General features: G+C 50.2%; 1 protein-coding gene across 11 annotated transcripts in view; it reads right to left on the bottom strand.

Annotated features, from left to right (window-relative positions):
• CPT1A (carnitine palmitoyltransferase 1A) overlaps positions 1–12,901 on the bottom strand; it is a 57,691-nt gene that overhangs the window by 12,072 nt on the left and 32,718 nt on the right. For all 11 annotated transcript variants that reach the window (XM_041723554.1, XM_041723557.1, XM_041723558.1 and 8 more), the window contains 5 exons: positions 11,502–11,697; positions 8,685–8,873; positions 7,894–7,999; positions 4,029–4,145; positions 1,661–1,825 (listed from right to left, as the gene is read on the bottom strand). In XM_041723554.1, coding sequence (XP_041579488.1) covers positions 1,661–1,825; positions 4,029–4,145; positions 7,894–7,999; positions 8,685–8,873; positions 11,502–11,697 — 773 coding nt within the window. The remainder of the gene's footprint in view (positions 1–1,660; positions 1,826–4,028; positions 4,146–7,893; positions 8,000–8,684; positions 8,874–11,501; positions 11,698–12,901) is intronic.

Raw genomic sequence — 12,901 nt, 5'->3', positions numbered from 1 at the left:
GCACAATAATTTGTTGCTGATTCTTTGTAGGATTCTGTACCAGGCTCCTTACTGAGTACTCTTCTTAATTATAGAAGCTTTTCTGGAGGTTCTATCTCCTGAGAAGACATACCGATGCTCCTCCTGCCCAATGATCACAGCTGCACTCACTGTACTTCCAGAAAGGCCTTCGAGAACAGTGAGAACAGCGGAGCTGCTGGAGGCAGCCTCATCACAGCCCCATTGTTTTAATGGGGTTATCTCACATTTTTCACCTCTCAAGCCACACTCTGGCTACTAATACATGATGGTATTTATCAGGTGAAGGAAACAGCCCCTATTACTTAGAGCTGTTATCAGGAATGCCTGCCAGGGTTTTAATGTCTTTTTAGTATCTGTCAAAATGACTGTTTTCCTCTCTGATCTAATAATATAATTTAATCTGTGACTGGATTTACTAACACCAAACCATCTCCTTGCTGCTGGGACCATAAGCTGCTACTGCTGCTTACACTTTTAATATACTGCTAGATTCTATTTGCTAAGATTTTACTTAGTTTTTTTGTGTTTATATTCATGAGCAACACTGATCCTATGGTTCTTTTGCATGTCCATCAAATTAAGACATGGATTCCAGAAGCAGCCTGCCTAGACGCAAGCTCAGCGGTGCCACCGTGAGCTGTAGACTTCAGGCAATGGAGCTCCCCATCTCCTGAGTAAAGCGGAGATGAAAAAGGCCTCCAAGCCGCTGTTAACCAGCTCCTGTGAGGCACTCAGCACTATACCCGGGCGGCTCTCAGCTGTTCCTTGTAATGCTCAGCATGAAGCTGGTCCTGGGAATCAACCAGGCAGCTCCCAGCTTTCTGAAGCCTCCAGAACCCTACGCTCGTCAAAACAATGCAGCAGCTTCCGAGCAGGTTCACATTAGTGAGTGGCTCTCCAACTTCTGCCTTTCATCGTGGGTACTGCCTCCTGCCTTCTTACCTTGCCTCGGGTCACCTTTACTAACCTCTGTCGCTGCAGAAAATAATCATTGCAAGATTTTCAAATGTATTACCACAGGCCCTGGGGCTCTCTTATGAAAATCTTCCCTTTATCTGAGACGGCACCTCCTTTTATCACCCTAACCCTGTGTATTTAGGTGAAATGTTTGCTCATCAATTTTAAACATCCAATTATTAATACTAAAATCCAATTCCTCAACCCAGTTCCTCTTTCAGTCTCTGACTCCATCCGAAAAAGAGCTCCTACAATGGCTGTGCCTCCATCCGACTGCTCTGGGAGCATGCATGTCAGTGCCTACATTACTTGGGAAAAGAAATCTTCGTGATTCAATCATCTTTGTCAAAGACTATATGGTAGAGTCAGTTCTAAGTACAATTTTGGCCCATCTGTTCTAGTTTATTTTAACATCACCTCTTTTGCTATCCTGTATCGGTTTCTTTTCTAGACTTGACCCCTGCCCCCAAGAGGGGTTCTGCTCACCACGCGGCCCATCCCTCCTGTGGCAGAAGGCCTGGGTGATGGCATGTGAGCAAGAACCAGCGGGTGGTGCTTCCGTGCTGGTGGCTTCCCTCTGGGACAAGTGTCCAGCCACCACCACCTCCCCCCTGAAGGCCAGGCAGCTCTGGAAATGTGCTCAGGACCCTGAAGCACTTGTGACAAAACCCCAGGCTCATACCTTGTAGTGTGCCAGCTGGAGAGCAAGCTGGACAAAGGCATCCGGGCTTGTCCGGCACTTCTTGATCAGCCCTTTGCCGAAGGTGTGGAAAGGGAAAGAATGGAAATCCACATCATTCGCCAGCAGGGTTGCACTGCTCAGGGCAGTCTCTATCACCTCTTGACACTTGAGAAAAAAGGAGAGAGAGGTTTTACTTATTGGTGGGGAGGGCAGGGTTCCTGACTTTAGTGCAGCTGACGGGGGCCGTTGCTGGAAAATGCACACATCCCAGTTCCTTCCCATTTCTTTCAGGAAGTGTTCTCCACGGTCCCCTGCTCAACGCAGAGTGCTGGGGTGACCCGAGCAGAAGGAATGCTGGGAGGAGCTGGGGACTCCTCAGTCCAAGTGGGACGCCTCAGCGCATCTCACACAGTCTGAGTTCAGTTTTTGAAATCCACTGTGGTGACCATGAGGATATATTTCCATTTCCATTTCATTTCATTTCAGATTTATTCATGAGAGACCCAGAGAGAGGGGGAGAGAGAGAGAGAGAGAGAGAGAGAAGGAGAAGCAGGCTCCATGCAGGGAGCCCGACGTGGGACTCGATCCCGGGATTCCAGGATCACACCTTGGACCAAAGGCAGGCGCTAAAACACTTGAGCCACCCAGGGATCCCCGAGGAACCCATTTTAAAAAACAAATGGATACACAAAAAAAGGATGGGATGCCTGGGTAGCTCAGGGGTTGAGTGTCTGCCTTTGGCCCAGGGCATGATCCTGGAGTCCCAGGATCGAGTCCCAAGTCGGGCTCCCTGCATGGAGCCTGCTTCTCCCTCTGCCTATGTCTCTGCCTCTTTCTCTGTGTGTCTCATGAGTAAATAAATGAATGAATGAAAAAGGGGAAGGAAGGAAGGAAGGAAGGAAGGAAGGAAGGAAGGAAGGAAGGAAGGAAGAGAGGGAGGGAGAGAGGGAGGGAGGGAGGGAGGGAGGGAGGGAGGGAGGGAGGAAGGAAGGAAGGAAACGAACTATGGCATAAGCATGCAATGGACATGAGCCACCAAGCCATGAAAGAACGTGGAGGAATCCTAAATGCATGTGGCTGTGAAGGAAGCTGGTCTGAAGAGGCCACATTCGATAGGATTCCAAGAAGGGGACATTCTGGACGAGGCAGGACTGTGGAGACTGTGATGAGACTGCTGGCTGCCAGGTGCTTGGGGGGCAGGAGGCACAGGCAGTGCCTGGATCTCTGGGCTGCACTGGTGGACACAGCCCATCATACATCTGTCCAAATGCCAAGAATGCATGACCCTGAGTGTGCCCCACATCAACAACCAGCTCTGGGTGAGGACGACCTGTCCATGAAGGCTCAGGGGTTGTGACAGACGCACCCTGGTGGGGACATGGGTGATGGGGGAGGCTGCACGTGTGTGCACTGGGAGGGGGCAGGCAGCTGTGAGGGAGCTCTCTGGACTTTCTGCTCCATTGTGTTGGCAAAATGCAACTATTGAAAAAGTTAAATCTATAGGAAAACTTGAAATAGGGACACCTGGGTGGCTCAGTGGTTGAGTGTCCACTTTTGGCTCACTCAGAGCATGATCCTGGGGTCCTGGGATTGAGTTCTGCATCAGTTTCCCTGCAGGGAGCCTGCTTCTCCCTCTGCCCGTGTCTCTGCCTCACTCTGTCTTTCATGAATAAATAAAATCTTTACAAGAATTTAAAAAATAAAAGAAAATAATTCTTTTACAAAAATTGAAATAGTGAATGATTGGGTCAGGTCCAAGCATCCTAAGCCTACCCTCTTTGACAGAGGCTACACGGTCACCGAGGAGCCCACACCAGCCTCTGGAGATGCAGGACAAAAGGAGCAGCTGAGGGTGTAGCACCACATGTGGCATATTCTACTTCAACAATAGTCTCTTGGGCTCCAGGAATGCCTGCTTGGATCTGATGAGCTGGACTGTGGTATTTCCAACCCTCACATTCCTTCCTCAAAATGCTTCCGTCTGAGTGGCCTGCGTATGAAAATTATTAAGCGCAACAAAAATGATAAGTTGTGCTTTCAGAGTTATTTCAACTCTGAAGGAAGTGACTTTGTTTTTTGCTTTTTCACTATGATTGATATCTAGCCAAGTCTGAGCTAGAAATCTCTGTTGGCAATCTTCACCAAAACTGGAAGCAGAAGTATTATTTACTGGGGCTCCTGAGGCAGCAACAGTTGAAACAGCTCCAGGGCCCCAGGAAGAACCCACACAGGGACAAAGTTCAGCCTCTGTGGTCTTCAGCTGAGCTGATGCATACTCAGGAAGCAGGCATGGACAAGCTGGCTGTGACCCTTTAAGCTTGTCTCCCACCCCAGGTAAGTTAACAGGTGTTTGAGAACCCAGACTCACTTCCTCTGGGATGTCCCACTGCAGCCGGGTGGGGTATGGAATGTTCGGGTTGGGGTCGCCCTTGCAGTGGCCATCCTCTGCATAGCTCAGCTGAAAGCAGTCAGTGGCTAGGACATACTGTCAAATGAAGAGATACACACATCAAGTCAGAGATTATCGTGGTCAACAGTGTTACATGAAACATCTTTGTAATGACCTCCAAAGTACACAGAACCTTATTCTTCATCAAGATACCATGACGACTTAGCAGTAGCTACTGGAGGTATGTTGGGAGCATGCTTCTGTGCACCTGACATCCTCCATACAGCCCCCTACCATGAAAGTTTTTTTTTTTTTAAGATTTTATTTATTTGTTCATGAGAGACACAGAGAGAGAGAAGCAGAGAGAGAGGCAAAGGGAGAAGAAGGCTCCCCTGCAGGGAGCGGGATGCGGGACTGGATCCTGAGACTCCAGGACCATGCCTTGGGCTAAAGGCAGAAGTTTAACCTCTGAACCACCTACGGGTCCTGTACTGTGAAAGTTCTTATTTCCATTTCAGAGAAGAGAGCAACAGCCCTGGCTTGGGAGGCTCCCCAGCATATGGGCTAGTGAGAACAGCCAGGACTCCAGCACGTGTCATACATGACGCTGCTCGGAGCCTGCTTCCAGGTCCCAGCTGCGCTGGAGGTGCCCTCCGGGTGCCAACCCACTGCCTTTACAGCTAGCCCAGAAGGCAGTCCCCAGTGTTCCCACTGTGTAAATGAGGAGACAGCCTCCCAAGGGGGAAGACATATGTCCCAGTTCATGCTCCCAGTGAGCCAGGACCCAGGTGCAGCTGTGATGTTCTCTTGCCGCTGGTGAGGAAACCCAAATCAACATCTTCAGCTGTATTTCCTGAGCAGCTACTATGGCCACCAGCAACCCTCTGAGCATCAGTGAGAGAACAGTGTACAAAACAGACCAGAATTTCTGCCTTTCCTCAAGAAGTTAAATAAATACAGACATTGACCTACCCATTCTGCTCCTGGGTACACACGCATAAGAGACGAAAATATACATTCACTACTACGCGAATGTTTCATTGGAGCAGTATTTATAGTAGTCAAAATGTGGAAACCACCCACGAAAATGGCCAGAACAGGCAAAGGCACAGAAACAGAAAGTAGATTTGTGGTTGCCAGGGGTGGGGGCAGGCATGGGCAGGAGTTCCTTCTGGGGAGAATGAAAACATCCTAAAGTTAGATGCTGGTGATTGTAAATACACAAAACTCAGCAAATTGTACACTTTAAGACAGTAAATTTTATGGTATGTCAATTATATCTTCATAATTATAAAAAAGAGGTTTTTTTTTAAAAAGGAATCCTTACACTCAGGGAGCTTATATCTTAGCGGGGGAGGCACCCCCCCAAAGAAGTCAAAAGACAAAACCACAACCAAAGTCCAGCTGGTGGCACTGCCCGGTGGTGAGGCGTCAGGGGCTCCAGCGTGAGGGCGCGGGGAGGTAGCCACATGCAGGTATGGTTGGCACCCACACAGATCTGAGCAGGCAAAGGAGCCAGGCCTATTTGTATCTGAGCCGCTCTGCATCAAAGCCCCCAGAGAGCCCAACACAGTGAAGCTTCAGAGAAACGTCGGCAGCAAACAGGATCCAACCCTAGCCAGATTTGTTCTTAACTGGCTTGCCATGGTCAGATTGGCTCTTGTTCTAATTTGGCCTGGGCCTCTGACAAGAGGGCAGGTCAGTTCCCATCCCCAAGGGAAGCTTCTGGGGCTCCCGGCTCGTCCCTGGGACCACAGGCCATGCTGTCAGCTGATAGTAACAGTTAAACCCCAGCACTTCTAAGTGATGGTCCTGGGCTAACACACAATCCCTCTATCCTTATCTCCTCCGGAGAACTTAAAACCTAAGCATGGCCTTGTCAACATCCCGATTACTCCACCTGGTCAGTTACCCTGTGTCGTCCACACCACCTGTGGCTCAGGTTCTGTCTCATTCACAAACATGCGCTTAGTACTCAGGACCTTAGCACAGGTGCCAGCAGACCTGGACTACTCTGCTGGGTGGACGGACCACCAAGGGCAAAGGAGGCTGGATCTTCACTGGGTTTTAAGCTGAAAGGACTGTTAAGCCTTTGTTGGCATCAATAGACTGGCAGCGGTCAAGAGCTTCTTGAGACTTGACTGCCTTTATTATATGTTCATATCTTGGGACCAATAGTATTACTATCTTCGAGACTGTTTTGGAACACTTCATTTTCCCTTCATTTATGCTTTTTTCCCTACATAGAAAAATCTCACTTGGCTAAAGGAACAGCAGGTTAGGTTTTGCTCAGACCCCAACCAGGGGTAAGATGGTCAAGAGAAGCCTCGGAAGGAGTATCAGGCTGTCCTAACCCAGGACTGGGAGGAGGCAGGAGAGGGGGAGGGGACTGCCTGGAGGGAGTGAAGCCTGGCAGGGCTGGTGGCTACGGGAAGAGTGTTCTGGGCAAAGGAGGGGGCACATGCCAAGGCCCTGCCAAGAGATAGCAGGACACCCTCCAGGATTTGTATGACTCTAGGGAAAAAAATACATATGATACATTAAAAATAAGCATTGAGGGGCGCCTGGGTGGCTCAGTTGGTTGAGCATCTGACTCTTGGTTTCGGCTCAGGTCATGATCTCAGGGTCCTGTGATCAAACCCTGTGTTAGGTTCTTTTTTTTTTTTTTTTTTTAATTTTTTTTTTCCTGTGTTAGGTTCTGTGCTCAACTGGGAGTCTAGTTGAGTCTCTCTCCCTCACCCCTCCCCACACTCGTGTACATGTGCACACACACACGCTCTCTCTTAATTAAACCAATATTTTTTTAATTTTTTTTAAATAAACCAATATTTTAAAAAATAAATATCGAGATTCAAAGCCTCCATAGAAGTTAAAAGAGAAGGAGGTCATGCATTAAGATGTCTTCACAAGTTCACTATGATTTCATCATCTCAGGTACATGACCGAGCTCCATGCCCTGTAAGGGCCAAGGAGGTCCCCACACTGCAGTTGCAAAGGTGCAGCTCTCAGAGATAACAGCAACATTAGGGTCACATTATTCCACTCTACTCGCTAGAGCAGCAGGGAAGACCACAAAGTACAGTCTGAGCGTTCAGCGTGAATTTCAAAGGGCCTTGTAGCTTTAACCAAGTTACCCTTGAGTTTCATCAAACCAAGATAATACAGAATTTCTGGATCAGGTCCACTGTTGACAATCTCAGACTTTAGAAGCTTCTTCAAACAAGAACCAGAGGAGTTAAGAAAGCAAAACCTTCCTTCGATTGTTCGTGCCAACATGAAGACTGTTACCACAGTTCAGGGGGAAATGAGTTTTTTAAAATTTAAAGAATTTTCAGGGCTGATCCAACGTTGCATTTTAACAAGCTGGGTAGGGGGATGGGATGACAGGGGTTTGGGTTTGGTGGTTTTTAAATTAAGTTGGTAATTTTAAGAATTAAATGACGTGGTAAAAAGCACGTTGCATTTTTATCAACCAGGATTTTAATATGCTTGCTTCTAGCTGGCCTAACACTCAGCCCATGAGACAAATCTTGAAAACATAGCAAAGAAGGTTTTGCTGAATTCTTCCCTGAAATCCCTGCCTGAAAGCCGACTCTCATTTCATTATTTTTGGTTCCACCTGGAGATGGCATTAAATGTGTTTCTACTGAAGGAACTTAAGTTTCAGGAGATGAGGACACAGGTACCTAGGTTTTGTTCAGCCAAGTAACTGTCACACGAAGCACCAACGTGTGTTAAGAAGTGTTCTAGATTCAAGGGGCAGGTATCACACAATGAAATGCAGTCTGGGGTTTGGATTTGCAACAGCAGGCCCCACATTCATGTCAAAGCTGCAAACACTCACCTCCCACAGGTGCCCGACAATGGGCGCATCAGCCCAGGAGTGCTCTGTGTTCATGCCCATCTTCCCATTTTTGAAGACAATGAACGTGAAAGATTTATCGAACCACCTGCATGGAACACAAATGTTCATGGGACTTAACCGTTTTAAAAAAAGCAAGTTGAACAAAAACTAGGCACTGATTTTATTCTGCATGGGTCATCTGCCCCCCACCCGCCGCACCTGCTGCCCCACCCCCGCCCCACCCCGAACAGCTGGCTGGTGGTCAAAAATCTCCGCAAAGTGATAACAAAAGCACACACAGAACTCTGGTCACTTCTCTGTCATCAGACACAAAGATAAACAGTTATGCACCAGAGGCCAGCAGAACAGAACATGTTACTCTAACATGAAGGGAACCGATAAGGCATCTGCAGAGAGACGGGACAGCATGTGCTGTCCGGGAGCCGCACACCCCGTCCTGGGCCGACCTCACCCCTACGTGCGAGGCAGGCAGGATGGCCCTGCACAGACTAGGTAAAGGAGGCTCCAGGATAGTCATGAGCTCAGTGAGCAAGCCAGAGCCAACATCCAGGTCAGCCCTACCACCTTCTCCTGCCTGGTCAAGGCACCACAGCCACTCTTCTCACTAGCACCTCCTATCAGAGGTGGTCGTGCACGGAGGGGAAAATCTCAAGTCTGCTGCTTGAGCTGTGTGTGTGTGTGTGCACACGTGCACGTGCACAGAAAAGAGAACCAAAGTGTTTTTATGCGAGCCTTATTCCTCCACCTGAGGCTGGTGTGAGCGATATTACCTGTCAAAACACCTGCCATGAAGGAGAGACTTGGCATAGCTATCCATCGATGCATCTGGGTCTTCCTTCCTATACCCTTGTTCTGTTTCGTCTAGTGTCACGAAAAATGCTGCTTTTTCCACAGCGTCAAGGGACTGCTTGTTTTTCCCACGTCCAAAATAGGCTTGGCGACACTTGGCCCAGGGTACTCTGAAACAAGAGTTAAAGGGAGTTAAACCTGTAGCACCGTGGTGACATCTACTTATATGTGATGTTCAAAATGACAGGGTGTTTCACTGTTTTGTAGAAATTTAGGAGAAACTACATATTTATGACTGCCGGATTTCCAGAGCAGAGCACAGGCATGGCGTGCACTTCTGTTTGCTAAATACTGATTGAGAAAAACAAAAAACAAAAAACAAAAAACAAAAAACACTGAGGGCGGCCGGGGTGGCTCAGTGGTTTAGCGCCGCCTTCTGCCCAGGAGGTGATACTGGAGTCCCCAGGATCAAGTCCCATGTCAGGCTCCCTGCATGGAGCCTGCTTCTCCTTCTGCCTGTGTCTCTGCCTCTCACTCTCTCTCTCTGTGTCTCTCATGAATAAATAAATAAAATCTTTAAAAAAACAAAAAATAGATGCCGATTGAACAACAAGAATGCACGCCGTGAGCTCAGCCACCTGGGGGCAGCAACCCCAAGAAGTTCTCCTCGGGCCCAAACCAGGGTCCATCCTGAAGAAGTTCTGGCAAGCGCATGTGAGCACTCAAGTCCTGCCTGGCTCTGCTCCAGCCCTTATCCATGTGCTAGAGCTCACTGATCAAAACTAGTTTCTATTGTTCAGAAGGGTAAACAGGCACAGAGATGCGGTCACAGCTAGTTTGTGGCAGAGAGAGCTTCAAACACAAGCTGCCCCAGTCCATGCTACTAATAACCACAGGACACCTTGGGACAAGGGGGCACCCCGGGAGTCCACCTAGAGTGACTCTTTCCATCCTCCCTCACGTGGGATCCAAGGAGCTGATGTGACACCCACTTCCTGAGAGTCAACCCAGCTGTGGCTGCTTTGACTGCTCCTGGGCCCCTCACCCAGGCCCTCCTGGGGTCCTTCACCCCACCCACCCTTCCAGATCAGAGTCATCTGGCCTGTCTCCCGCCCTCTTCTCTCCAAGGCAGCTTGTGATGCCAACACACCTGTGAATACAAGGATACACACACACACCTGGCCCAGACCACTCTACTCCGTGTCTGCCAGGGGCAACCGTGACAACAGGATGGCTACTATGCACCTAGTGCTGTGTGAAGCGGCAGGAAGGTAACAAGCCAGCGTATACGCTCGGCATCTATGTGAAATGCTCCAGGGAGGTAACATGCCAACATATACACTCGGTGTCTATGTGAAGGACTCTGGGGGACAAGACGCCCATGTATACACTTGGTGTCTATGTAAAGGGCTCGGGGAGGGGGCGGGCAGAGGATAGGCATGTACATACACTCAGCATCTATGTGAAGAGCTGGGGGGAGGGTAAGATACCCATGGATACACTCGGCCTCTATGAGAAGGACTGTAGACAGTGAGATTGGGGTGGGCCGGGTGCCCACGAGCCCTGCAGGGTGGGTGGTCACAGGCAAACCCACTCCTCACAACACGTTGTAACCACTGGCCAGTGAGCCCACTGATGTCCATGAGCATGTGGGAAGGGAGCTCTGTCTCTAGGACACACCACCCTCTGCTCTTCCATCCAGCCCGCAGAGCCCCAGTTATGGCCCAATACCCCTCCTGGGCTTCTGGCACCGAGCCTCCCCTCCAGCTCACACGGCCTGTTCCAGCCCTCACTGCCTGGGGAGCCCCGGGACTGGGATCATCCCATACACCTGCTCGGGTCCCTGGGGTGGCCCCTTTGACAGCTGAATCCAGCCCAAGTGTAGTCAGACACACGAGGACCCTCTCTGCTCTGCGTTCTGGTGTCCTGACCCACTGTCGCTCCCAGCATGGGGCGTGCAGTCCGCTCCCCCGAACACCGGTCACTCCTGCTGGCCCACTGCCACCCTCCGCGTGCAGGGGAGAACTCTTCTCTGAGAAGGGCTCCTCATGCTGCCCCAACAGCTGCCACATCGCCGTAACTCGGATGTTCAACTGCAGACAGTACTGCCCCCCAGGGACAGTGGGCAACGTCTGGACAGTTCTGTGACAACGGGGTGGCTGCTCCTGGCCGCCAGGGATGTGCTCAACATCCTACTGCGCACAGGACAAGGCCCCCACCCAAAGATTTACGCAGCCCAGTGGGCACAGAGCCAAAGCTGGGAGGCCAGCCCCATCTTTATAAGCTAATTCCTCAGGTAAACAAAAGCCTCTGAATGATCTTCAGACATGGCAGAAAGTTGATTCCTGACTCAGAGGCCTTGGTTTAAACTTGTTTTTTGGGGGGCATCTGGGTGGCTCCGTCAGTGAAGCACCTGTCTTCAGCTCAGGTCATGATCTCAGGGCCCTGGGATTGAGCCACATCAGGCTCCCTGCTCAGCGGAGAAGCCTGCTTCTCCCTCTCTCCCTCTGCTCGTTCTCTCTCTCAAATAAAATCTTAAATAAATACACTTGTTTTTTTTATCCTGAATTAAATACGCCTGCAGCCCCGTGACAGAGCCTAACTCCCATCTGCCATGTGGCCTGGTCCCCGTGCAGACACAAGCCCACCTGCCCCCCCCCCACACACACACACACACACCCAGAGGGGACCCGCCGGCGGGGCCCCAGCCCTGCCCCACGGCCACAGTGAGTCACCGACACATGCCTGTCCCCCAGCCAAGCCCCTGGTGGGACTTATGTCCCAGAGCCACTGTGCACCTTTCTCCCGCAGTGAGGGCTGCCAGCTTGGCCTCCCCAGGCTGAGGCTCCGACGGGTCGTCCAGAATCCTCTGCATCTGCTGCTCAATTTCCCGGGGCTTCAAGAGCCGGCCGTCGTGGTAGAGCCAGACCTTGAAGTACCGCCCTTTGTGGAACACGACGATGTGCTTGCTGTCTCTGATGTGCTGGATGGTGTCTGAGCAGGATGGGGGGTGAGACACAACATTCAGAGGCAGGATGTGAGGGAACGCTGAGAAAGACCCCTCGACTTCCCAGCGGCCCCACCCTGTCACCCCACGTCCCTCCACTCAGCTCATCCGTCCACATCTCAAGAGCCTGCAGAAGGTTCAGTACAGAGCCAGAGCAGAGAGCTCTGGAGTCAGGCTTGACCTCGTCTCAGCTCCACTCAGCCACTCACTGGATGTATTCAGCTGTGGCCAACAACTTAAGCCTGTTCAAGGGTTTCTCCCAGAAAACCAGGACAAACATGCACTTAAAGCCTTCACTTTAGAGTCAGAAATAAGACGATGCACACTAGGGCCACTTCCGTTCAACACTACACCAGGGCCTGCCAGCAAAATAAACTAAGAAAAAAGAATCGAGATACAAGGATGGGAACACGGGCCTCTCAGAGCCATGATTAACCACGGAAAATCCAACCAACCTCCCTCAAACAGCTATTTAAATTACTGAGAACATAGCTGGGTAGAGGCTCAGTGTCTGAGATCATCTGTGCTCCTCTAACCTGAGTTCTGGGCTGAGCTGAGCCTCTCCCACTCACAGGCCGGAGGCAGACTCTCAGAGACCACTGCATTGGAGGTAGGGCCTTTAAAGAGGTAATTATGTCAAAACATGGTGATTAAGATGGATCTTAATCTCATATGACTAGAGTACTTAGAGGAAAAGATTAGGACACAGGGGTGCCAGAGTGGCTCAGTTGGTTAAGTGTCTCCCTTAGGCTCAGGTCACGATCCCGGGTCCTGGGCTTGAGCACGTCAGGCTCCCTGCTCAGGGGGGAGTCTGTTTCTCCCTATCCCTTCCCCCTCCCCCTAGACTCTCTTTCTCTCTCTGTCAAATAAAATCTTAAAAAAAAAAAAAAATTAGGACACAGACACATGGAGGGACAACCCCGTGAGGACTCAGGGAGAGCATGGTCATCCACACACAAGCAGAGAGGCCTCAGGAGGACCCACCTGCCTGCACCTGGACCTCGGGCTTCCAGCCTCCAGGACAGGGGTGGACAGTGAATGTTTAAGCCACACAGTCTGTGCTGTTTTGTTACAATGGCCCTAAAAACTAATATATTCAGTAGCCTACGAATCAAAAATATACTGAAGACAACAAAAACAAAGAAGTTAGGAAGAACTCTGACCCTGGCAGAGAAAAGCAGAGCGGAAGCC

This window comes from Vulpes lagopus, chromosome 11 (genome assembly GCF_018345385.1).
Source record: "Vulpes lagopus strain Blue_001 chromosome 11, ASM1834538v1, whole genome shotgun sequence".
In the NCBI taxonomy this organism is placed as follows: Eukaryota; Metazoa; Chordata; class Mammalia; order Carnivora; family Canidae; genus Vulpes; species Vulpes lagopus.
The sequence above is the reverse complement of the archived record's forward strand: the minus strand, read 5'-3'. Positions and strand labels throughout refer to the sequence as shown.